Source organism: Thermoascus crustaceus (assembly GCF_041956765.1).
Source record: "Thermoascus crustaceus strain CBS 181.67 unplaced genomic scaffold VTN00scaffold_1, whole genome shotgun sequence".
Taxonomy (NCBI): domain Eukaryota; kingdom Fungi; phylum Ascomycota; class Eurotiomycetes; order Eurotiales; family Thermoascaceae; genus Thermoascus; species Thermoascus crustaceus.
The window spans coordinates 2801479-2822400 of record NW_027192527.1 but is presented as its reverse complement, the minus strand read 5'-3'; the positions used below and the strand labels follow the sequence as shown (position 1 = coordinate 2822400).

Genomic DNA, 20922 nt, shown 5'->3' with positions numbered 1-20922 from the left:
CGCAGCCGATCGGAAACGAGCCGATGTTCTGGATCACCTAGTAGAGGATCCGAGTCATAATTCGGGCTGGTAACTGATGTTAGCAGATGAAAGAAATACAAGATTCTTTGACGCTCATACAAGAAAGGCTTTCTAGTCTCTCATAGAGATCTTTGATCGTGGCGGTATCCACGTTGCTTATGTCAGCCATCAAATAGGCAACCTAATTATCGTCAGCTTCGCCCGCTTTATCCGGCATGGTTCATAACGTACATCACCTCTGCTATCAGTCATTTGTTTATCGACATTGTGATCACTAAGTATTTCATTCACTACAAATGTCAGCAGGAGGAATATCTCGTAGGATCTGGGCATCCTTACCTTTCCGCAGAACGCCAGGAATATTCTGATGAATATAGATTACCTGCAGGTAGATGATTAGCAACAATCCCAGAACCAAGACATTGAAGGAATAACGCACTCGAGCGCAGTTTGGCTCATCCATGGTTAGAGAACGAAGATTAACCTCGGGGAGATTAACAGCTCCCAAAGTCGTTCCCTCGTTCACGTATCTCACCAAAGCCTGGCCGACCTCGATACCAATGGCACTCTGAGCTTCTTCAGTGCTACCTCCAATATGAGGTGTTAATATCAAGTTTTTGAGGCTGCGTAGGTCACTACTCCAAGCATTCAGATCATTGTTGAAGTAATCACCGTTTCCGGCGGGCTCGTTTGGATAAACGTCAAGGGCGGCGCCGGCAATTTTTCCTGATCGCATTGCATGAATTAACGCGGGAATATCGACGACGGACCCTCGACTTGCGTTGATCAGATAGCTGCCATCCTTCATCTGTTCCAGCTGCTCTTTTCCGATCATGTTTTTCGTTTCAGGGAGCTCTGGGACGTGACAAGTAACAAAGTCGGCCCCCCTGAGAAGGTCCTCCAGGGTCGGGACCTGTCGCGCAGTTCCCATTGCCATCAGATTAACTACATCATAGTAAATGACAGACATCCCCATTGCCTCTGCTAGCACAGACAACTGAGATCCAATGTGACCATAGCCGATTATTCCTGTAAGAAGTGTGAGAAGTGTATAGAGAGAAATACTATAAAAGAGCGCATTACCTAATGTTTTGCCACGGATCTCCCAACATTTATTACTGACTTTGTTCCATGTACCATTGTGCATCTCGTTAGAACGATCACATAACTGCCGAGCCAAAGCGATGATTTCGGCAATGACTAGTTCTGCCACACTGCGCGAATTGCTGAACGGAGAATTGAAAACTGCAATGCCATGATTTGCGGCATACTGGAGGTCAACCTGGTTTGTTCCGATACAAAAACAGCCAATGACTATCAAATTTTTGGCTTCCTTGAGGACACGCGCCGTGAGTTTCGTCTTAGACCGGATACCGATAACGTGCACATCCCTGCGGGACAAAGGTTAGCTGAAGATGGGCAGGGAAGAAGACGGTGATCACCGAGAAAGAGGCGTCAAGCTCACCGGATCTTCTCAATAAGCTGGTCCTCAGGCAGAGACGACTTGAGGGACTCTACTTGGTAACCTTGTCTGGCGAGAATATCTCGACCAGTTTGGTTCACATTTTCCAACAGCAGGATTTTGATGTCTTCCGTGGCGAATGGCTTTAGGTGCTTTGCTGCTGCCGAAGATGCCGGTCGAGGCAAGGCCGAGGCTCCATAGCTGGAGGGAGGGGATTGATAGTTGGCAGTGGGAGAAGTTGAAAGGCTCAGACTGCGTGAAACCTGGAGGGACAATTCGCTTTGATTCGGATTGATATCTGTTGCCGAAGCCTCCATGGCGTTTATTTAGCAGCTCTGTTGATGCGCTAGTGAATTAGATGGATTCACGTTAGGGATTTGTACAAGACGCAAAGTTGGCGCGGAAGTCTTAAGTTTTCAGGGTATGTGTCACCAGAGGTACTCACTCGGAGGGGTTGGTGGGGGGGAGGGGGGTAAAAAAAATTATCCGCACGCACTCTATTGCAGTTACAGATCTGGTCATGCGAAATACTAAGTATTAGTGGATAATCATGAACACAGGATGTTAACTATCAGCTCAAAACCGCCTTCTATAAGGGTATAACCAGGAATAACTAATTTGACTTTTGATAATGCCTTTTTTAAATTATCATTGATTGTAAGTCATCCTGTCAATGTCCAAACCAAGACCCTTTCCAGATCAGCCATAGGAACACCTACTGTGTAAGTCATAGCTAAAGTGTAGCTAGATCACCCCTATGTCAAGTGGCTCTTCCAGGTGCTAAATATCACTAAATGTATCCAGGCAACCTCCTATGTCCGAACTACAAGACGTCCCAGCTTGGGCTTCAAGGGGGGGGGGGGGAGGGGGGGGTTAGTAGGCTCCAAGAATTCTAGAGAGCCTGAGCAAGATGGGACTAACTGCTGAAACTACAGTACTAAAGCAGATTGCAGATATATATAGCAATAACCTTGTGTAACAGAAGTATGGAACATGATTTCTCGCAGCAGCAGAATTGGACTGTCACTATAGCAAGGGAAACTCGCAGTCACGACCCATGAGCAAGTAGAGGTCACATTAATGGTCGTTAAACCCCACAAAGCAGCTGATATCATTGCACATGCAATGTCATTACTATGCAAGGTCTAAGTTGTAGGTACATACAAGAGTAGGTGTATCATGAGTCAACCATAAGTATCTAAAACTGCACAATTTGACCCCCTCGAAGGTCAAACTTTAAGATCTTGCATCTTCTTCGCAGCATCAGCCGGGCCAGACTTCTGGTTTTGCTTTCCCTTTACCTTTTGTGAAGTACTTTCCTTTGGTAGTTCTTTTGTATAAGGAAGGAACTCGGGCGCTCCAGGAATGTATTTTCGAAGAGGCTCAGGAATAATGACTCCCTGTAAAACCTGTGATCAGTCTCATGTCGGGAAACATGTTTTAAGACGTATGAAGAGTACATACATCTTCCGTTTGATAGTTCTCAAGGATACAGCATAGTGCTCGCTCAGTGGCACATAGGGTAGCGTTCAATGCATGCACGTATGTCTTCTTCACGTCGGTTGCTTTCTTGGCTCCATAGCGGATTTCCAAAGCACGAGACTGGTAGTCAGTACAGTTGGAACAGGAAACCAGCTCCTTGTATTCGCCTTGAAAAGGGAACCAAGCTTCCAGGTCGTATTTCTTGGCAGCGGCATTATTCAGTGCCCCAGAGACTATCGCCACAACCTGGTATGGAATCCGGAGTGACTGATAGAATTCCTCCGAGGTTGCGATCATCTCATCGAAGGCCTTCCACGAGTCGTCCGGTTTGGTCAAGACAAACTGTTCAATCTGCATCGAATAAGAAACTACCCAAGAGAAGGATAAGATCAGAGTATTACCTTCTCAAACTGATGGACACGAAAGATTCCCCAAGCGTCCTTACCATGAGCACCAGCCTCTTTCCGGTAGCAGGTGCTGTAACCAGCGTATCTAGTCCCTGGTTAACACACAGCTAAAGTAGGGAATGAGGGATACCTACTTGATTGGGAGATCTTTCTCCTGGAGCCACTCGCCATCATGTAGGGCAGATAATGGTTGCTCTGAAGTAGCGATGAGGTACTTGTCGGTGGACTTGTCCTCACTTTCAGTAACCTTGTATAGTTCCTCGTCAAATTGTTCTAGTTGAGCAGTTTTTGCCATGTAATCTCTCAACATGAATTGCGGAGGTTGGTTCGGCTTGTATCCTTTCTTCCAAAGAAACTCCAGACCATAGTTTACCAACGCGAGATTCAGAAAGAGACCGTAGCCAGTCAAGCAATATCCACGATGGCCAACGATCTTGACACCACGTTCTGGATCATAGCCGTCCAAACGTGTCAGCACCTCATGGTGCGAGAGGCAGTCACGTTTCTCTAACACCACATTTTCAGGGGCCCATTTTCTGACCACGACATTGTCATCCTGGCATTTCTGCGTCAGTTGCTGCACTCTGATAATAGATGTGCTAAAAGTCTTACTTCATTGTTGCTGACAGGGACAGAGTCATGCACGTAGTTCCCAATGGTCTTAATTTTTTTATCCCTTTGAGCTTCTTTCTCAATTGCAAGATCCTCTGCTTCCTTTTTCTGTCTCTCGAGGTCCGCTTTCTGCTCCAACAATTCGCTGGCATCTTCCTTGTTCTGTAATGATAAGCTACTTTGTCAGTCTGCAAGTTGCTTTGCAAGATATGCATCCTGACCTTCTTCTTCTTGCCAATTTCCTTGAGAAGAGCGTTGAGCTTAGACCCTAGCTGCATCGCTTCAAATCGCGCTGCAGTGACATAGATGGTTAGGTCTCAAAAGACAAGGTGTTTCGAGCGGATGCTCACCTTTACGAGCGTCCTCATACAGAACAATCACTTCATCAACAGCATCTTCAGAAGCGAACCGTCTGCGCTGACTCTCCTTGATCTTGTTGGGATCTCCACCGCGGTCGGTGACAAAGTCTGCAACGTCAAGCATATCGGAACACCTAGGTAGTAGAAAAGAGAACTTTTAAAGGTATGCGAGAACTTGCTGTTTCCTACTAAAAAATGGCTTGATTTGGAGGAACTCTAGTATGGCTGTGGAAGCGGTATGGCCGACCAAAGCGTGGATATGGTTTGACTCAAGTCGACAACAGAGGGGTAAAATCACATTAGCCCACAGTGGCTGAAGTGCGTGGAATCAAGCGGCGAGGGGCAGCGCTAACCTTTATCGGAGCCACCCGCGTAACGAGGGGCTCCTAACGGAGCTTGGTATTTTTTTATTCCAATAATGGAAATCCCACGGAAAGAGAGCAAAAAAAAAACTTTTTATATAGGTAATTGCCTAAACTTAAGTTTCAATTTCAGTCATTTGTGACACTACCTAGTACTTTGCCAACATCTTAGGTAGCAGTTTGCTACTAGCGGCTTCTCAGAATACTGTTTGATACCTAGGTACACATATGATTGTGACGCAAAATCATAAGATGATATTGGCTACCGGATGCTGTGGAATTACCCGACTATCGAACCAAGTAAGGTCCTACGCTATATAACATGACAGGCTGAAGCCACCTAAAATCCCGTGAGGGCAACGCTGTCTGAACTGCTGTCTTATCGATAGCAGGGTCTGAAGACTGGTATGACCTTCCAAGGTTGTGCCCGAGTATCTAGAAATGGCAGTAATATGATCTTGGAATTCGCTCCCTGTCGCATGTAACGGACTGGTGAATATTAAAACTTCCTGATCCACTGACATCCTCGGTATTCGTATTGGATTAACTTGTCTTGACTAAGGGCTTCAGCATCACCCTTCCTGTTCCATTCTAGAAATATATCTATTTCACAATATATTTAACCTCACAGAGTACCCGTTGAAAACACCAGAGCCACCGAAACGAACCTTTATCCGGAAGAGCAAATGAAAGCAAAATAGAGATCCTTGAACGACGCACCTCTTGGTATGAAGATCCCATAGAGCAACAAAAAGAAAGGATCGAGAAGTCATAACAAAAAGATCACAGAGTACGATTGCTCGACCCAATAATATAGCATTATTAAGATGAGGATGCCGTAGTTTCCCATCCTCAGTCTGACCAGAATAGGTTTCGTTCTTCGGCTCCGCATTCCTGTTCCCCTTTCCCTCTCTCGACTTGTCCGCGTAGTCATGAGGTAGGATTCACATAACGGCGCATTTACTACCCCCCGTCGGCTGGGAGGGATTTTGTGATTGCTCGATCTCTCCAATCATTAAGTCGAAGGCTTTCGCAACGTTGTAGTCGAGACGGGCGCTGGCCTCAGTAAAAGCACAGCCGAATTCTTCACCTAGGAGCCGCCCTTCCTCCAAGGACACCTGTCGCTGTTCAGGCTTAAGATCACTTTTGTTACCGACTATTACAAGTGGCACCCAATCCGCTCCCTATCAAGTACGGTCTCAGTCCTACCTGTCCGACACTTATAGGTGATGAGCAAGAGGTAGTGTACTTACCAAGTGATTCAATATCTTCTCCCTAATTACACGGACCATATCGTAAGACTGACGGGACGCCACCGAGTAAACGATCATATATCCGTGAATTCCAATGAAGTGTTTCGAATTCAAGATGCTATATTCATCCTGCCAACAAAGTCAGCATATCTAATTTTACCCTGTACAAGATTTTGTTACCTGTCCAGCCGTATCCACAATCTCTGTTGCAAAATCTTGGCCCTTGTGTTTGATAATACGACTAAATGTGTTTTCGATTGTGGGATAGTAACTTTCCACAAAGTGGTGATCGACGAAGCGGACAGTGAGAGATGACTTCCCTATGACGAAAGTTAGTAAGTATACAGAGTACATGGAACTAGTATATTCGCCGACAAAGCAAAAATGTCGACAATGTGGTTCTTCATGAAATGCATACCCACAGACCGACTGCCAACAATGGCTATCTTTCGCTGCTTCGGCGGTGCGGGCATTTTGCCGCTCCTGCTGTAAAAACTCTGATGACGTGATTGACGAGACTCCTGGAACAACTATGGCGGAGACAGGATATCGAGTATCACAGGGAAGTATTGTGTGCCAGCAGGATGGTTGGAGAGACTGTGTACGCATTCGACGGTTGTCAGCAATGGGATAAGAAGCTCCGTGGATGGGGAAGCGATTAATAAAATGAAAACGCAGCTGTCCGTTTAGGAACCATGGATCGAGGACCTTGAACTGAGCGCGAGCAGTAAACGTAGCACTGGATCATTGGGGTTTCTAGATCCCCGGCCGTAAGGGACAAGTTTGACCTCAACGATGAACGAGCGCGGTTGAAAGGGCAGAGATCGTCACCAGCGCTAAGGGCCCCGAGAAACTGGACAGCACAGGGCAGCTACCTAGCTAACTCATGCGATCGGGCGGCGGACCCCGGACTGACCCTAAGAGTCGATAGTCCTTCCCCGGGGCCCGGGCGGACTGGCAAATGCCAGCGCTTACTTGACAGCGGTAGGCGGTGAAGGTATACCGACACCCTACAGCACGCAACGGGCTTCGCGTCGGCGTGTCCTGCCCGTACCAGGTAGTGAATTTAACTAGCAATTAAAAAAGATGGCCATACAAGGCAACTGCTGGCTTCAGTCAAGAGATCAATATATGTACCTATTTTATGCTGTATGTACAGTTATGTACAGTACATTCTTCCCAAGAGAGCAGGTAAAGATCAGTGAACAGGCTACACAAGTGTCTTCAGCAATAGTGCCGTAAGTATTAAATACCGAGAACCGAAAGTTCGACATTCAATACTCAAAAACCGCATATGCGTCAAGCGCCGGAAACTATTCACTTGTTTCCCCCCAGAAATGCACACAATAAGTGCAACATCAAATCGATCGTTGTCTTTCAGACTGCCTAATCAGATTCACAATCCCCTGCAGCCGTGATGTGAACTCGACTATCGGATCTTCTGCTGTAGACTGGTCTCGTTCTTCTTCAACTTTTTGGTGGTAATGGATGAATTCCTCGACAGTCGTCAAAACCAGAGAAAGACCATCACCATTGAGGGAGTTTCTGATGTGTGAACGTGCATCGGGATCCAAGCAGAGCATACTTAGAAGAATAGATAAGTACCCGAACGCTACATTGAAATGCGTTTGGACAACACAGTCGGCCTAAAAGAAGGTCAGATTGTAACAATGGCAGTTCGATGTAGCCTTACCTCTGAAACAACATCAAGGCCCGTGGAGAACAAATGTAGAAAACGGTCAAGAGAAGATCCAGGCCCAGCATTTGAGCCAATAAAAAGCTTCCTTGATTTCCCACTCTCCTCTGTGAGATTAATAAGAGCACCAAGTGCCAATATCACTATATCTAAGGAATCATCATTTTTCCCAACGAAATTGCCAGAAAAATCCTTGAAATTTGTTTCGACAATGCCGACCAAAGCTTTGATGAGCTCAGGGGTTGCGAACTCTTCACATAATGACGGATTATTATTAGTGATATTCAAGAGGAGCCGGATAAACAGCGCTTGGATCCGTCTACAGCGACTTTCGTTATACCCCTCCAGGGAGGAGACAAAGTCACCAAGGCGGGAAAGTCCTTTTAAGACATTTTCACGACCGCCTCCAAGTGAACCTGGAAGGGTTGTATATGCTTCTAGGATAAACAGAGTTAATTCCAGCACCGGATAATCGTTTAATGTGAAAGAAGCATCTTGTAATTTTGACGAACGTTGCAGCAATAAGCCGACCAGTTGACCCAGAAGCGACTCAGGGATTCTGTCTATTTTATCACCTCTTTCTCGGCATTTGCATATAGTCAGCTGGATGCATCGAAGGGCCACAAGCTGAGGAGAAAGCTGCGACGGCAGCATATCAATCGCTAGTGTAGACTCCCTTAGGCGCGAACAAAGAGCATGGACAGCTTCTTGACTGGCCTTAGACAAATTAAAGCACCGGTTCCTCGAAAGGACCAGGATATCATCCTCCATCTCAAGTAACGGAGGCGACGATTCCAAAATCTTTGGCCAAAATGATGTCAAAACTGTTGAAGGTAACGGACCAACCGACATGATCAGTCCATAAGCACAGACAGCAAGGTATGCTGAGATAACATCAAGTTTGTTTGAGAGACAGCCTGCGAGGCGTCTATCAAAGCCACTTTCAAGAAAACGTCGTGTAAATTGACGATCCGCAAGTTTCCCGCAGAGTTGAATGAAGCTACTGCGCCGACTGGACACTGGGCTGGAGGTATCTTCAATATCTTCGAAGAGAGAATCGACAGCCCCCCGGAATCTTGCGTTTTCACCAGCCTGTCTCAACTCATGAATGCTTCGAACTGATCCGCTGCTATTGTTCTCACCGGAATCTATGAGCACCTGAACTGCGGAAATTGACCCATCAGGTTTTTGTTGCTCTATTGAAGGGCGTCTGTGCAAGTCAACTGGACCTTCTTGGACTCCACCAAGTATATGGAAATCGCTTAGGAAAGATCGCTGGCGCGCATAGGTGATCTTGGACCCCCCGGATTTGGATGGAGCAATGTTTCTGTTTTCTGCCATGTCGCAGGACTCAGAATGAGACAAATTGTGCGTCTGATGAATGCCATCTGGCGACACCTCGAAGCAGTCGGAAGTTGTTGATCGGTTTTCGCCAGTAGAATCCATTAGAGAATCCTTCATAAAGTGATCACGCACATCCAATGCATCCACCAGCCTTTTTCGACTGGAAATCTTTGTTGTTGGAGTATGTAAGGTTGGACTTGAATTCGACGGATTGCTTATTGAAGAGCTAAGGTGTCCTGGTCTTGTCTTGACATGTCTTGACTGTGATGCCAGGTACTCATCAATTGGCCTGTATTGTCGCAGATGTGGACTATCCCCTTTGGGAGCTGGAGAACCCTCGCTGGATGGAGAAAGTGTGCTATGAGTTAATGCATAATCATTAGAACTGCGCATGCCACGGCCTTCCCGCTCATTAGAAGTAGTCTGTGCTGGGCGACGCTTATGCATTGTGGATGCGGCAGTCGCTAATGCAGAAGATGTCTTTGTATTTTCAGTATTTTTGTCGAAGAAGGGCCGGCGTACTGAGCTGGACCTCTCTAGTGCATCACCTGCGCTGACCGGAAAATATTCTAAAGGTTCCAGCGTCTGTCTAGAATTGTCCGCGTCAAGTGTTGGTTGTGATATTGGGCGACCCGAATTAGACAGGTAATGGCTATGCGACTTACATCCACCCGGAGTGAGTTTTCTTCGCTTCTTCGAAATGCCGAAGTCGTCCCGCAGCTCATCGCCGGAAGAGGGAAAGTCATAGATACTTGCTCCTTTGGCTGTGGATTTAGTTTTTTGAGAACCATCACAGGAACTGGTTAGAGACTTTCCAGAATCTAGGTTCCCATTCCCCAGAAACGTCGGTCCGGGTTTAGGGTGAAGCTCTCCGTTTCGGTCACCTTTCGAGCTTGTAATGGTAACAGGCGATGATCGCTCATATTCAATGTTTTCACGGTCCTTTGACGTCTGTTCCTTTAAGGATCGGCTGTATGTAACAAGCTTGCGGCTGCGTTTGAGCATGCTGCGTGCAATTACCGTTTAAACCGACTGTCGAGACCACTCCAAATCGTTGAACGTCGCAGGTATGAGCTCCCAAAGTATCACTATAAGAGAAAGATTTGCTGCTATGCATTTATCTAGGGTATGAAATGATTAGCCAAAGGGGTACTTGATCCCGTATTGAACGGAAGCATTGACGGTGTAGAACCATTAGATGGCGGAGCACCGGAAAAAGAACAATTTCGAACCGTCGCACAATGATAAAAATGACTTCCGCAAACATACTTAGAACAGTTCCAGACGATATTTATTATGGACAGCTTGCAACTCTGCACCCTGCCCTGAGCTGAGCAAGTTATGGAGGACTAAGTCGGATAGTCATCCCTTGCTATTCTCGTCCTGGCTCTTCTGGTTTCGCTAGGATTGGCGATGCCTTCAACAATGTTCGTGGATCTCAGGCTTGAGGATAAATAGTGCCATACAGGCAATTTCTTCGCCCTTTCTAGTCCTAACTTGGCGTAATCTGAACAACCATAGCTGGAGACCTAACTGGCCCGATAGCGGGGAGCTGGGGTGTAGGGCGAGCGGGATAACAAAGAACGAAGAGATCGGAGTATTCCGTTTTCCGGTTTCTCCTCGCGACCTGGGACTCTGGAGCCCCTCAAGATTCAGATAAAAGCACACCGGGTCTAGACTCAAACGTCTAGGGTTGACAGCTCAACAACATGGAAGTACCGCGTATTCCGTATGGTATATACTTGGAAGATTAAAGTTCGAAAGGCTCCGACCGAAAAGCCCGCCTTCAAGCGGAGTACGCTTACAGTACAGGGCTACATCCAGGTACCGCCCGGCTAAGGTGGGTAACGTTAGGTACGTATCTAATAATGTACTGACCGCCAGGGCTAGCTAGCCCTCGGCCAATTGTAAACAGCGGGGTTTCTCGTTACGATTCTACTCCGTACACCGTACAAGTCCACCGCATGCATTGTTGCGCTATCCTCCCATCCCGTAAAACAACTGAGACGGTTGTCAGGGCCACTGACTCTACTTATATATCCATTAAAAACACCGTTTCATTTTGAGGTGAGTCCTCCCTAGATCGCGTAGAGGGTAATGATCCTTCAGATGGCTCTCATTCACTCTACATCCTCGGATGTCAAATTGCAAACCTCTGATGAAAAGAAACCTGCCCCTTTTAACTTCCAACTGTTCGACTTACAAGAGGCTCCCTAATAGTGTGGTCAGGGGTACTATCCGTTCTCTTCCGTATTATTATATGCATGCCCTGTCGACTGCGTCAAAACTGGATGGTCAACTTCCTCAGTCAGGAGCGTTAAATCTTTTCTCGAACCTACTTGCACGGCTTTCTAAGAGCATCGCCAACGCGGAAGTTATATCCGTGAAATTCCTTCCTTTGGTTCGCAATTCTATTTACTAGATTATCGATTGTCATGACGACCGATAGAACTGAACCTGTGCCTTCCCCGGCTCAGGGCGTAGGGCCTTTTTACAGACCGGATGGAGAGAAACCAACAGCAACAGTTTCGAAGGATGTGTCATATGAAAACGTTCATGTTCTACCTCAAACACCCCAATTAATTGCTCTCTTAACGTAAGAAAATCCTGTCCTTGTTCTCTTTTATCCTTTGGTTCTTAGTCTGATCAGTTTCCCACCGATATCTCTATAGGATGATCAGGGACCAGAAGACTGGACGTGCTGACTTCATATTCTACTCGAATCGGATTATCCGTCTTTTGGTGGAGGAAGGCCTCAATCATCTGCCTGTGGTGGAACAGTCTGTTACAACACCAGTAGGTCGATCATATCTTGGAGTCAAATTCCAAGGGAAAATATGTGGTGTATCAATTATGAGAGCGGGAGAGGCTATGGAACAAGGCTTGAGAGACTGCTGTCGGTCCGTTCGCATTGGAAAGATTTTGATTCAGAGAGACGAAGAAACGTGTAAACCGAAGCTCTTCTACGAAAAACTCCCGGCTGATATCGCCCATAGATGGGTACTTCTTCTTGATCCAATGTTTGCAACAGGTATAGGCCGCTCTATCTCGCCAGTTTTCGCTTACCTGGCTTTGTTACCGCTAACTTGACCCAGGTGGCTCCGCAACCATGGCCGTTGAGGTGTTAAAGGCCAAGGGCGTTCCAGAAGATCGTATTCTTTTCTTGAATTTAATAGCCAGTCCTTCCGGTGTCGCTGATTTCGCCAAACGCTTTCCGAAACTCAGGGTGGTAACTGCGTTTATTGACCAAGGGTTAGATGAGAAGAAGTACGTGCCTCCTAAATAAGCTTGTTACATTCATGGTTAACACCTCCTTATGTAGGTACATTATCCCAGGTCTAGGAGACTTTGGTGACAGATATTACACCCTATAGGTCCTCAAGCTGTTCAAAATATGCTAACTGCAGCATATCGCAACATGGTGTTAGCTAGGGTTGTGGCCACAGGCCATTATTACAGCTACGTTCAATTCAATGATTTCATGAACCACTGATATTTTCCAATGCATTTTGATTTCCAGATCTGCAGTCCCATTCTGGGTTGATTATAGGATAATCCTATACTTAGGCTATAAAGAGGAAAAGCAATATACCGATGCCATCTTCTGTCTTGGGCCAATGTATCCGTGGCAAAAGATAACTCAGAAGTATTTCAAGAAATAGTCGCGGTAAAACCTATCGTCAGATGCACCGCTAGTAAGATCCGCAGTATATGAGAATATCAGTAGTCGTCCGCGTAGGAGTCTTCGATACGATCCCCCGAAGTTACAGGTTGGTCGGGTGAACCTGGTGAGCCCCTCGACTGCATGCCGCGGACATCGTTATCTTCGTGTCTGCTGGCGGCATTCTTCGCCACCGCATCGCAAGCATCAACCCAGTCCGAATAGACATCAACAGCAGCAGAAAGATCTGATTAGGTAGCAAAAGCCTCTTAGTGATAAGAACTTCACCCGGTGATTAGGGAACTTACAGTTGATACCAGTCTGGAAACGTTGACCACAGACCTTACAAGATAGATTTCCAAGCCCCAGTTTCTTGTCAAGTTTCACTACTACAGAGTTCTCATGATTGCAAAAGAGACATGAAAAGGTCGTAGGCAGCGGTTCTCTCTGGCATGATTTTCAGCGAAAAGACGATAGCTTGAGGACGGTGATTAACTTACCTTTTTTGGCCCTTGCGGCTTCCTGCTCGACTTCTTTCGCTTACCCTGTGCAAGAGGGTTATAAGTCAGAGACTTTCAAATGAATAATCTCAAGCGACGTATCAGATCGATCATACCATGCTGAAATGTGTTCCTCACAGAGGTCAAATCAGAGTGGCAGAGCACAAGTATTTCGGACTGGTCGGAATGCAAGTACCTGTTGGCCTTCTTAAGACAGCAAAATTCGGATAGCTATTCGAGACGCAAACTAGAATATTGAGCTCTTTGGTTAGATATATGCTGTGTACTGCGTAAGCCTGTAGGGATTAAGGGAGGATTTGGCGCCTAGGTAGGTTTGGAACTTGGAAGCAAGTATTTGGCAGATGGGGTTAGCGCGGTGTGTGGAGGAGCTGTGCGGGCGCCCGGGCGGACTGCGTACAGTATGTACGAATTAGGTACGGAGTACAAACCTTAGTAGTACGAGGTCTCGACAGAATAATACTCCGTACTTGTGCTCCGTACGAACTTGAAAGGAAATGAAAATGAGGGCTGAAGAAGACCCACTCATTAGTGCTAACTGTATTTTGGTACTCACCTCAGCACCTGTACTGTGTAAGGTAGTGCGACCCACTGCAGATGGTTCATGCGGCAATGCCAAGTACTTCGTAAGTGAGTTAGCATAGTCAACATGATCCGGCAATATTAATAGCAAGCCGCGAATCCTAGTCTAAAAATAAGAAGAAAAAGGAAAGGAAAGGAAAGAAAAGGAACAAGATAGGTGCCTAGGTGATACCGTGAAAAGTCATTCCAGTCTTCTGCAGCCAGACGGCAAATAGTCGATTACTGGAAGGACCAAATTTCGGAGTCATCAAGCGCCTTTGGCTAAAAAGTAGACAAAATCCCCAGCCAGTGATCATAATAGTATCATGCCTAACAGCCGTAGTGAGAATCTGGCTCTCGACGGCCAGGGCTGGAAACTCGCGAGATCGCTTGTTACGGAACATGATGTCATAATCATCCACCCTTTGATGATATGGAACTTTCGTTATCTTTCAGAGATCTGGAGGAGAGTGATTCTTTTATGCACTGGTTAGGAGTATCTACAGATTATCTATGTAGTAAATGACGTGTGCAGGTAGCAATTCTTTGCCGTACATTGTGCGTTCTTTATGCAATAACAGTTTTCTGGAAGCGTTCCCATAACCCAAAAATGGGTAGGTCGGTGCTCGGAAGCCTCCTAAGAGTTTCTGAATTCAAGTGAGACACCTGGCTGTGGCCCAAGAAACCATACAAAAATACGTACCTAAATACATTTAGATACACAGTCAGCTTCGGGCGTTGATCACTGATCACAAGAATCGTGCGGCGCCTTCGGGGCTTGTGCATGTTAGCGATGCTGCAGTTAGGTAGATTGTCTTGAGAAACATGCACACTGGTATATATGGACGATCCAGGTTATTGGACTGAGAAATCATCAGAAAAGCAAACTCTGACAACCCCGCGCCAAAAGGTCTAAACGGTTCCAAGCCATCCGTTATTTACAGATGAAACCAACAGCATTGAAAGATGAAAGTGCCGTTAAGTGGCTTTGACGTTCAACATTGGCGTCTCAAGGCATAAGGCTTTCAGGAGTACTCATTAAGGCACATATCATTTGTGCTTTGTGTGGATGGGTTGTCGGGAGCGAAACCGACCTACTCAATTCTCAACCACTTTTCAGTCTTTGGAGACGTGCCCCAATACTATGCATTATTGCCTACTTAACGTCAGAAGGATCAGGTGCTGAAGCTTAGCACTATAATTAGCGAAACCAAAAATTTACTTACCATGAGAATCAGATCATGTGACCGTTACGTATATTGCAGGATTATGTAATGATAACCACTAGGGCCGACGGCTCGCTTAGCCGAGTTTTGTGTGGGATTTCGTTTTCAACCTCTCATTAGCAGCGTCAATCGACTCGACTCGAACTCCTCCACCAGAGCGTGTGGTGCGATTTATTTGTCTGTCTTCCGCTGTTGCAAGATAGACCCGAGTCGCAATTATGGCTGTTGGAAAGTGAGTCTCTATAGACAATGCATCTTTTCTCATAACACCGCGGGGTCGCATCTTGCCGCAATATATTACAATTGGCCGCTGACTTCTACAGGAACAAGCGCTTGTCGAAGGGCAAGAAGGGCTTGAAGAAGAGAACAGTTGATCCTTTCTCGAGGAAGGATGAATACTCTGTCAAGGTAAATATTTCTGCTTCTGCAATACAACCAGTCTACAGAGACCGTGCCACTGACATGAACAAGGCGCCCTCCACTTTCCAGATCCGCGAGTATGTACCTTACCAACAGCAAAACTTCTCCCGACAGGATACTAACCAGTTAAAAGTGTCGGAAAGACGCTCGTCAACCGCACCAGTGGTTTGAAGAATGCGAATGATTCGCTGAAGGGCAGAATCTTCGAGGTGTCGCTCGCTGACCTGCAGAACGACGAGGACCACGCCTTTCGCAAGGTCAAGCTCCGTGTGGATGAAGTTCAGGGGAAGAACTGCCTGACCAACTTCCACGGTTTGGACTTCACATCCGACAAGTTGCGATCCCTGGTTCGCAAGTGGCAGTCCCTGATCGAAGCCAACGTCACTGTGAAGACCACGGATGACTATCTTCTTCGCCTGTTCGCTATCGCCTTTACCAAGAGACGTCCCAACCAAATCAAGAAGACTACCTACGCCCGGTCGTCTCAGATTCGTGCTATTCGGAAGAAGATGACTGAAATCATCCAGCGCGAGGCGACCAGCTGCACCCTTTCTCAGCTTACCACCAAGCTTATTCCGGAAGTTATTGGTCGTGAGATTGAAAAGGCAACCCAGGGAATCTACCCGCTGCAGAATGTTTGTGGCCCCTATTATTCGCATTCGGTCCACGTATTGACTTGTCTTCTATAGGTCCACATCCGCAAGGTGAAACTTCTCAAGCAGCCAAAGTTCGACCTCGGTGCGCTGCTGAACCTGCATGGAGAGTCTACGACTGATGACAAGGGCCACAAGGTTGAGCGAGAATTCAAGGAGCAGGTGCTCGAGAGTGTTTGATTGTCTCTTCTCAATGCGGTTCTTGCCTGTTCCTACCTCTGATCACATCATGGCTCATTCTCTCTATGTTGTGGAAGACGGGTACATATGTATGTGACTGGGGAGCTTCATTGCGGACAATGCTGCCGTCTCAGCAAGGTCTGTATTGAAATGCGATGTTTCGAGCTTTAATTTCGTTCCCAGTATGCAATCAGTACGGCCTGGATGAAGCGATTTGGTAGAGGAAAAAAAGAATTATCGATACTTATGTGTTTTTGAACACTGAACACTGCGCTTCGCTCTGCATGACCATTGGCTCTCCAGCAGCGAACAGTCACTTTTAGCACTCTTGGGGGGGGGTCTGGAGTCTGGATGTGATTTCTGTATCCAGCCTTAAGACCTGCTCTGGCAATTATAGTGGCCCTTTAAATGAATCTGTAAAAAAAAAGCAAAGAAAAGAAAAAAAAGAGACTACCACCTGTTTGACACTAAGCATCTCAACTTGTTCACCTTTCAAATAATATGGCTTACACACAGTACACCTTCTGTTGGGGTTGCTGTGCTGGGGAAAATTAGGCTGTTGTTAGATCACTAAATTAGCAAGAATACATCTGCATCAGACATTCAGCTGTAGCAGTGCAGAGTAGCCTGAAAGTTACATGACCTGTCTCAGTAACGTAATCTAACGTGACTCCCAAGCGACCCGCCACCCCATCCGCACCCGCGAATACTATACAGAATCATCCAAACTTCATGTCACCATACCACCAAAAATGTGTATAAATTCAAAAAATTTGACTGATCAGGAGGGGATAATTTTATTGGCTATTTCTGCTATCAAAAAGCAAGAAATTTGAAATATTCAACAAGCAGCACATGTTTATAATGTGCCTTGACCCACACTATATGACTGACTGCAAGGATGCAGTATAATGACTGAGAAATGCACTAATAGTCATAAATTGACAATTACTAAGGAGGATATATTTGTACAATGAATATTGTCTTTAGATTAGTGGAGTGGCTTCTCAGCAGGCTTTAGTACAGGATATGGCTAATATGTGACAGCGCTCAGTCATAGTATTATTAGCTAAAACTATGGTAGCTTGTCATACAGAATCAAAAGCATGAGAGGAAGAGAAAGAAAAGAATTCACAGGGCTTTGTGTAATATGATATATATAGGCAAGTAGGACTGGCAGTATTCCAGAGACAAAGAAATGCTTAACACTGCCTACCTTACTGTCTAGATGTCTGCTACACTGTCACATTATCTCTTTCTTCCGAAAATGCCTGCCTATAGGTGTGTAGGGTCAATTATACTGGCTTATTATTATCTGAATAATTATCCAGTTGTTTCTTATTATTCCAGCATCTCAGCTACTTCTTTAAGTGTTATAGCAGGCCTGGCAGATCTGAGTATTAATTATAAAAGCTGTGTAGTTGATAAAAGAATTCTTTAAAGTTCTTTATCAGATATTAAGCTAGATTATTGTTATAGCCTATCTATTTAATCTTATATTAAGACTTCTCTCTGTAAAGATATGCTATTAGAATCTTCTATATCTTCTATTTCTACTTTTTATTAATCTTAATAAGAGAAGAGAGATCCTTAATCTAGTCTGAAAGAGAGTTTATAGTGGTTGCTTAAATTCAGTAATAAGAGGTTAACTTTATAAATATACTTTAGAGAGAAGACTTCTTTTAAAGCTAAGCTTTTCTCTAGCTTTATAACTAAGTTTTTTAGTTATTTAACTTCTCTAGTATTTTTAAGTCTGTAGCCTTCTTTCTCTTAAAATAATTTATAGTAAGATGTCTTTTCTTCTTATAATAAAAGTATTTTTCTTTTTTAAGCAGTTTTAAATACTGATTATCTTTTAATCTTCTGCTAGTAGCAGTTAAAAAGAGATTAGTTTAGATAGTTTTATTCTTAAATTTTATTTAAACTAAAATAAAGAGTTTAGCTCTTTTATTTCTTATATATATATTTTTTATTATTAACTTTAATTATATAGATAGTATAGAAGCAGCTAATAGTATAATCTTTAAAACTTTTATTTAAATAATATTTTTAAGAAGTTAAGTTCTAGAGCTTATTAGTAAGCTTATTAAAGAGTTTCTTCTTATACTTTTCTAGATAAAAATAAGATTTATTTACTAATTAGCAGAATTCTGCAAGAAAATTATAAAATTTCTGATAAGATTTTATCTACAGATTTTAAAGCTGATATTAAGCAAAAGATTAGTTTTAAATATTAAAAGATTTTTTTAGTATTCTAGTAAATATTTAATAAACTTTTATAAAATTATAGAATAGTATATTTAGCAGTATAATTACTAATTTAGTTCTAAATATAGATAATTTAAAGTAGTTTATTTAAGTAATAATTAGTATTAGTATCTAGCTTGCTTTATATCTGAAATAATTATTAAATTTAGAGTCTTTTCTGTGAGTTAGATTTCACTAATTTATAAAGTTATTTAGAGGTTAAAGTTCTACTACTCTTATAATATTTTAAAGATAGTTTAATATAGACTTTCTTATAATAATTCTATTTAGTAATTAATTTATTAATCTATTAATTATAAGCTTTAAATTATTATTATGGATTAGTTTTACAATATTAAATAAGTTTAAATTAATATTTTATTTTATTTTAATAGAAGTTCTATATTTAGAGAAGCTTTTTAAAGAGGCTTTTTAGATTAGTTTAATATTTTTTAAGAAATTTATCTAAAAAAATTATTTAAAAAGTATTATTTTCTTTTAAAAGAAAGAAAACTTAGTATAGTTCTTTAGCTTTATTAGTTCTAGTATTACTAGAATTTAGTTTTTAAAAGTTATTAGTTAAGCTATTCTGAATTCTTTATTAAAAGTTTTAGATTTGTAATTCTAAATATTTAATTTAATTTTAAGAATTCTTAATCTAAATCTATAGATTCTAAATATTTTTAAAAAGATTGTTTATTATATAAATATATAGCAGACTGTATATTCTTCAGACTATAATATATAATTAAAGAGAAAGAAGAAGTTAAAGTAAAAAGAAATAGAAAATGCTTTTAATTATATAATAGTACTTAGTTATAATATTATTAGCTAAAACTATAGTAGCTTATTATGCAGAATTAAAAGTATAAAAGAAAAAGAAAGAAGAGCTTTATATAATATAAAATATATAAATAAGTAGAACTAGTAGTATTTTAAAGATAAAAAAATACTTATTTATCTTACTGTCTAGACATCTGCTATACTATTACAGCAGTAGAGAATAGTAATCTTTTTTAAAGAGAGTATTAAGCTTTTAGTAGTTAATATAGAGATATAAGACTTTATTAGTTTTACAGATAAAAAGAACTAAAAAGATAAAAAAAGTATTACAAAATACTATAAATTCTTTATTTAAGTTTTTAATTAAATACTTTTTAGTAGTTTTTAGCTTCTCTGCTAACGACTTGTATAGCAGACTATAGTCTAATATATTCTTTTTAATAAGCTTAATACAGTAATTATAGAGCTGATAAAATACTAGTTAGTTTAAAACTGCTTTAAAAAAATATATTATACTAGAGTTAATAGTATTTAAATAAATACTTATTCAGATAAACTTCTTTATTAAGATTAGATATTAGAAGTAAAATCTTCTCTATAATTAGTTAATTAATTCTATACAGGCTTATAGTAAAAGATTTATTATCTAATATTTTTACTGTATAGTAAAAGTCTGTAGCTTTAATTAAAATAATATTAATTTTAAACAGCTCTTTCAGAGGCTCTTTAAATAGTAGAGATTAATATTATTTTATAATAAACTTCTGCTCTAAATTAGATAGTTTATCTTTACTTAATTTAAATATCTATTTATGTTAAAACTGTGTAAAGATTAATACTTTTTAAATTCTAGTACTAGAGTTATTCTTTAAAAATTTGTTTTATTCTTTATTACTATTAGTTTATTCTAATAGTCTGTATTCTACTAATACTAAAAGTTAGATTTTAATTATTTTAGAATTGTTTAAAGCATAATCTTTTTATAAATTAAATAAATTCTACTAATTTTTAAGTACTAATTAAACTAAATTAGACATCTATTATATATATTTAGTTATATATTATGCTGCTTACACTACTTTTATTTCAGTATTATATTATACTAACTTAAATTAGTAATTAGTATAAATATATTAGCTTAGCTGTGTTTATTTACTGTTAAATATAATATAATAATATGTATAATTTATTTTTCAGTCTTACTATTATATCTATAGATATAACAGTTAAAAGAAACTACTATTATTTAAAAAGATTTAGCTATATTAATAGCAACTAAAGTATTAATAAATATAAAATTATTTATTTTAGAACTAATTAATATTTTAAGTATAATACTTAATCTATTTTTCAAAACTTAATTAAATACTGTAAAGTGTTCTCTATCTAATAATTAGCTTAAATCTAATAAAGAAATATTAATTTAATATTTATACTCCAGAAAGAAGACTTAAAGTTTTTTTTCTTTTCTAGTCTACTATTACTAACTTCTTAATAGAACAGTTAGTAGCTCTATATTTCTTTTATGTCTTTTTTTATTAATTTATCTTTCTAGTTATTCTTTATTAGTTAAGAGAACTTAAAGAGTTTAGAGCTAATCTAGTAGCAGTTATATATATTAAAAAGATCTTTATTATCTGCTAATTTTTTAATTAATTGTTTACTACTTGAAAAT

The 20922-nt window shown here is 41.7% G+C and overlaps 8 protein-coding genes across 8 annotated transcripts; 2 read left to right on the top strand and 6 right to left on the bottom strand.

Moving 5' to 3' along the window:
- Positions 1–37: 37 nt before the first annotated feature.
- VTN00DRAFT_973 (uncharacterized protein) lies at positions 38–1800 on the bottom strand (the record flags this gene model as incomplete). Its single annotated transcript, XM_069436717.1, has 7 exons — positions 38–66; positions 121–202; positions 253–311; positions 361–403; positions 461–1050; positions 1105–1412; positions 1487–1800. The coding sequence occupies 7 exons, from the start codon at positions 1798–1800 to the stop codon at positions 38–40; spliced, it is 1425 nt and encodes a 474-aa protein (XP_069291675.1).
- Positions 1801–2712: 912 nt separating this feature from the next.
- Positions 2713–4467, bottom strand: VTN00DRAFT_972 (uncharacterized protein; the record flags this gene model as incomplete). The annotated part of the gene is made up of 7 exons (XM_069436706.1): positions 2713–2883; positions 2948–3316; positions 3367–3457; positions 3507–3928; positions 3985–4146; positions 4206–4276; positions 4335–4467. The coding sequence occupies 7 exons, from the start codon at positions 4465–4467 to the stop codon at positions 2713–2715; spliced, it is 1419 nt and encodes a 472-aa protein (XP_069291674.1).
- A 1182-nt stretch (positions 4468–5649) lies between these two features.
- Positions 5650–6431, bottom strand: VTN00DRAFT_971 (uncharacterized protein; the record flags this gene model as incomplete). Its single annotated transcript, XM_069436695.1, has 4 exons — positions 5650–5889; positions 5959–6087; positions 6139–6278; positions 6377–6431. The coding sequence occupies 4 exons, from the start codon at positions 6429–6431 to the stop codon at positions 5650–5652; spliced, it is 564 nt and encodes a 187-aa protein (XP_069291673.1).
- An 885-nt stretch (positions 6432–7316) lies between these two features.
- On the bottom strand, positions 7317–10003 carry VTN00DRAFT_970 (uncharacterized protein; the record flags this gene model as incomplete). The annotated part of the gene is made up of 2 exons (XM_069436684.1): positions 7317–7604; positions 7652–10003. The coding sequence occupies 2 exons, from the start codon at positions 10001–10003 to the stop codon at positions 7317–7319; spliced, it is 2640 nt and encodes an 879-aa protein (XP_069291672.1).
- A 1430-nt stretch (positions 10004–11433) lies between these two features.
- Positions 11434–12372, top strand: VTN00DRAFT_969 (uncharacterized protein; the record flags this gene model as incomplete). The annotated part of the gene is made up of 4 exons (XM_069436672.1): positions 11434–11594; positions 11671–12029; positions 12094–12265; positions 12321–12372. 4 exons carry the CDS (start codon positions 11434–11436, stop codon positions 12370–12372), a joined length of 744 nt encoding a protein of 247 aa, XP_069291671.1.
- Positions 12373–12718: 346 nt separating this feature from the next.
- VTN00DRAFT_968 (uncharacterized protein) lies at positions 12719–13278 on the bottom strand (the record flags this gene model as incomplete). The annotated part of the gene is made up of 4 exons (XM_069436661.1): positions 12719–12906; positions 12968–13001; positions 13160–13204; positions 13276–13278. 4 exons carry the CDS (start codon positions 13276–13278, stop codon positions 12719–12721), a joined length of 270 nt encoding a protein of 89 aa, XP_069291670.1.
- A 1904-nt stretch (positions 13279–15182) lies between these two features.
- Positions 15183–16217, top strand: VTN00DRAFT_967 (40S ribosomal protein eS1; the record flags this gene model as incomplete). Its single annotated transcript, XM_069436650.1, has 5 exons — positions 15183–15196; positions 15288–15372; positions 15436–15461; positions 15518–16019; positions 16074–16217. 5 exons carry the CDS (start codon positions 15183–15185, stop codon positions 16215–16217), a joined length of 771 nt encoding a protein of 256 aa, XP_069291669.1.
- A 63-nt stretch (positions 16218–16280) lies between these two features.
- Positions 16281–16820, bottom strand: VTN00DRAFT_966 (uncharacterized protein; the record flags this gene model as incomplete). Its single annotated transcript, XM_069436639.1, has 4 exons — positions 16281–16417; positions 16462–16577; positions 16728–16753; positions 16806–16820. The coding sequence occupies 4 exons, from the start codon at positions 16818–16820 to the stop codon at positions 16281–16283; spliced, it is 294 nt and encodes a 97-aa protein (XP_069291668.1).
- Positions 16821–20922: the final 4102 nt, after the last annotated feature.